General features: G+C 63.2%; 1 protein-coding gene across 1 annotated transcript in view; it reads right to left on the bottom strand.

Moving 5' to 3' along the window:
- Positions 1–582: 582 nt before the first annotated feature.
- FBXO2 (F-box protein 2) overlaps positions 583–2,543 on the bottom strand; it is a 6,880-nt gene continuing 4,919 nt past the window's right edge. Inside the window, exons 5-6 of the mRNA XM_039234923.1 lie at positions 1,769–1,907; positions 583–1,532 (exon numbers count right to left, since the gene is read on the bottom strand). Coding sequence (XP_039090854.1) covers positions 1,398–1,532; positions 1,769–1,907 — 274 coding nt within the window. The 3' untranslated portion in view covers positions 583–1,397. The remainder of the gene's footprint in view (positions 1,533–1,768; positions 1,908–2,543) is intronic.

Raw genomic sequence — 2,543 nt, 5'->3', positions numbered from 1 at the left:
TCTCTCTCTCTGTACCTCCCCTGCTCACACTCTCTCTCTCTCTCTCTCAAAAAATAAACACTGAAAAAAAATTTTAAAACCTGCAATCCCACCTGACCAGCAGGTGGCAGCAGGGCTCAGAATCAAAGGAAAGCTGGGCGGGGTGGGGAGCACTGAGATTTTATTGGTCACCGTTTTCTAGAGGAGAGAGGCTGTGGGGAGACCCTCAGTCACCCTGAGCATGGCAATCTGAGAGTCCTGGGGAGGGGCTGGCCTTGAGAGATGCTGGAGAGGCCAAAAAAGGGGCCTGGCACTACCCCCTTGCCCTCTCCCCTCAAAACAAGGCTAGAGCCCGCCCCTGGGCACAGCTTAGAGAATGACCGGAGACCAGGGTGGCTCAGTCGGTTGAGCATCCAACTTCGGCTTGGGTCATGGTCTTGTGGTTCATGAGTTTGAGCCCCACACTGGGCTCACTGCTGTCAGCGCAGAGCCTGGTTTGGGTCCTTTCTCTCCCTCTCTCCCCTTGCCCCACTTGTGTTCTCTCAAAAATAAATAAAGCATTTTTAAGGGAAAGGAAGGGAGGAAGGAAGGAAGGAAGGAAGGAAGGAAGGAAGGAAGGAAGGAAGGAAGGAAATGACGAGAAACAAGATGCTCCTGTTCAATCCATCAGCAGGCCAGGGAGGGACATCAAGCCACTCCCCTGGCTGCCACCACCCCCATCTGCCCAACCCCATCCACCCCTTGGGCCCAGGAGAATTCGCATCCTAAGTGAGATGCTGCTGCCACCCACCATCCTGCCCTCAGAAAGGAACAGGAGGGGGATCAGGAGAGGCCTGGAGGGCAACCCACACACACAACACCCTATTCTGGCCTCTGGGCAGCTTGGGTGTCAGTCAGGCGCCAGGCCCAGCTCCCCACTCCTTGGCCTCACAATCCCAGCCTTTGTCCAGCCAGCCCGGGGCCTGGCTGGCTCTGCACCGGCCCAAGGGCCTTTGGAAACCGGAGCAGCTGGAGAGTCACCAAGTATTTTTCCAGGCTGGGCCAGGGGCCCTCAAGAGATGGAGAAGGATGCAAAGGGAGCGGTGTTCATTCATCCGTTTGTTCATTCATTCCTTCCTCGGACAAATAATATTTATTAGGTGCCTGCTTTGTGGCAGGCACTGTACTAGGTGCAGGGGATTCAGCGGTGGGCCCAACCCAGGCCCATACCCTCACCCATCTTATTTCCAGATGCAAAAATACGCCAACAAAACGCCTCCTTCCCAGTGTGGGGGCTGAGCTTGGAGTACGGGGCAGGAGAGGAGTGTGTGGGGGTGCGGGTGGAGGTGGGGGATGGGAAGTGAGGATGCTACGGACTAAGGTTTATCTACTCCAGGCCTCTGCCCCTCCAAGGCGGCTGAGGGTGGAGAAGGGGTCACTCAGGGCTCCACCCACACGCTGCTGTTGGTCACTCGGGCCCCGAACCAGCCCTTCCAGTAGACGGAGTCCTGACCCCCATGCTCGAAGCGGACAAAGCGGACACCGGGCCCATAGTCGGTGAAGGTGTGGGAGATCTGGGGGGCGGAGGTAGGAGGGTCGGGTTAGGGCCCTGATGCCTCCCCCAGCGCACTTGCGCAACCCCTAGCCCGCCCCCACTCTGGATTTCTCCGCCGGGGTCCCTCACCCACAACTCTCCGCCAAGTGTGTCCTACGCCGGCCACGCCTGCCGTGGGCGGGGTTTCCGTGAGCCCCGCCCCTCGCGCCCAGGCCCCGCCCCGCCGGCCGGAGCCTCCGCCCCCTCCGAGCTCACCTGGATCCAGCCCGCGTCGTCGCTGTCCGGGGGCACCGCCACCTGCCCGCTGCTGAACTCGGCCAGCACGTCCTCGTGCTCTGACAGCAGCTTCACCGTGAGCTCGTACAGGCAGCCGGCGTCCCTGCGGCCTGAGTACCTGCCCCGGGGGAGACAGCGAGCGCCGGGGGAGCCCTGAGCTGGTCCTGTGGGCCCTGCCCGCTCCCTAAGCTCCCATTTCTGCCCAACCCCGCCGGCGGGTACGACTAAGATCCCCGTTTTACAGACAAGGAAGCTGAGGCCAGAGAGAGCACGGACCCGCCCAAGGTCCAAGCCCAAGGGACTACACCCCATGCTGGCCAGACCCACCTCTGGGGCTAAAGCCGGCCCACAGTGACAAGTTTTGTTTTTTTAATCGCCAACATTGGGATATCAGGTGGGGAGAGGTGGGTTTCCACCTTCTCCCAAAAACCCATGGCCCACGCGGCCACAACCAGTCGAGCTGGGAGGCCGTGGCCCCTGGGGCAGGGCAGCGGCTCCAGGCTGCCCCGCCCCCCCCAGCTCCCTCCTTCCCCTCCCCCTTCCCTTCCCCGCAGGCTGCCCCCCCAGCTCCCTCCTTCCCCTCCCCCTTCCCTTCCCCGCAGGACCCCCAGCTCCCTCCTTCCCCTCCCCCTTCCCTTCCCCCCAGGCCCCCCCCCCCGCCCCCCCCCCCCCCCCCCCCCCCCCTCCCCCCCCCCCCCCCCCCCCCCCCCCCCCCCCCCCCCCCCCCCCCCCCCCGCCCCCCCGCCCGCGCCCC

Source organism: Hyaena hyaena, unplaced genomic scaffold (genome assembly GCF_003009895.1).
Source record: "Hyaena hyaena isolate Hyena2069 unplaced genomic scaffold, ASM300989v1 scaffold_94, whole genome shotgun sequence".
Classification (NCBI taxonomy): domain Eukaryota; kingdom Metazoa; phylum Chordata; class Mammalia; order Carnivora; family Hyaenidae; genus Hyaena; species Hyaena hyaena.
Note: the sequence above shows the minus strand (reverse complement) of the source record. Positions and strands in the feature narration are given on the sequence as shown.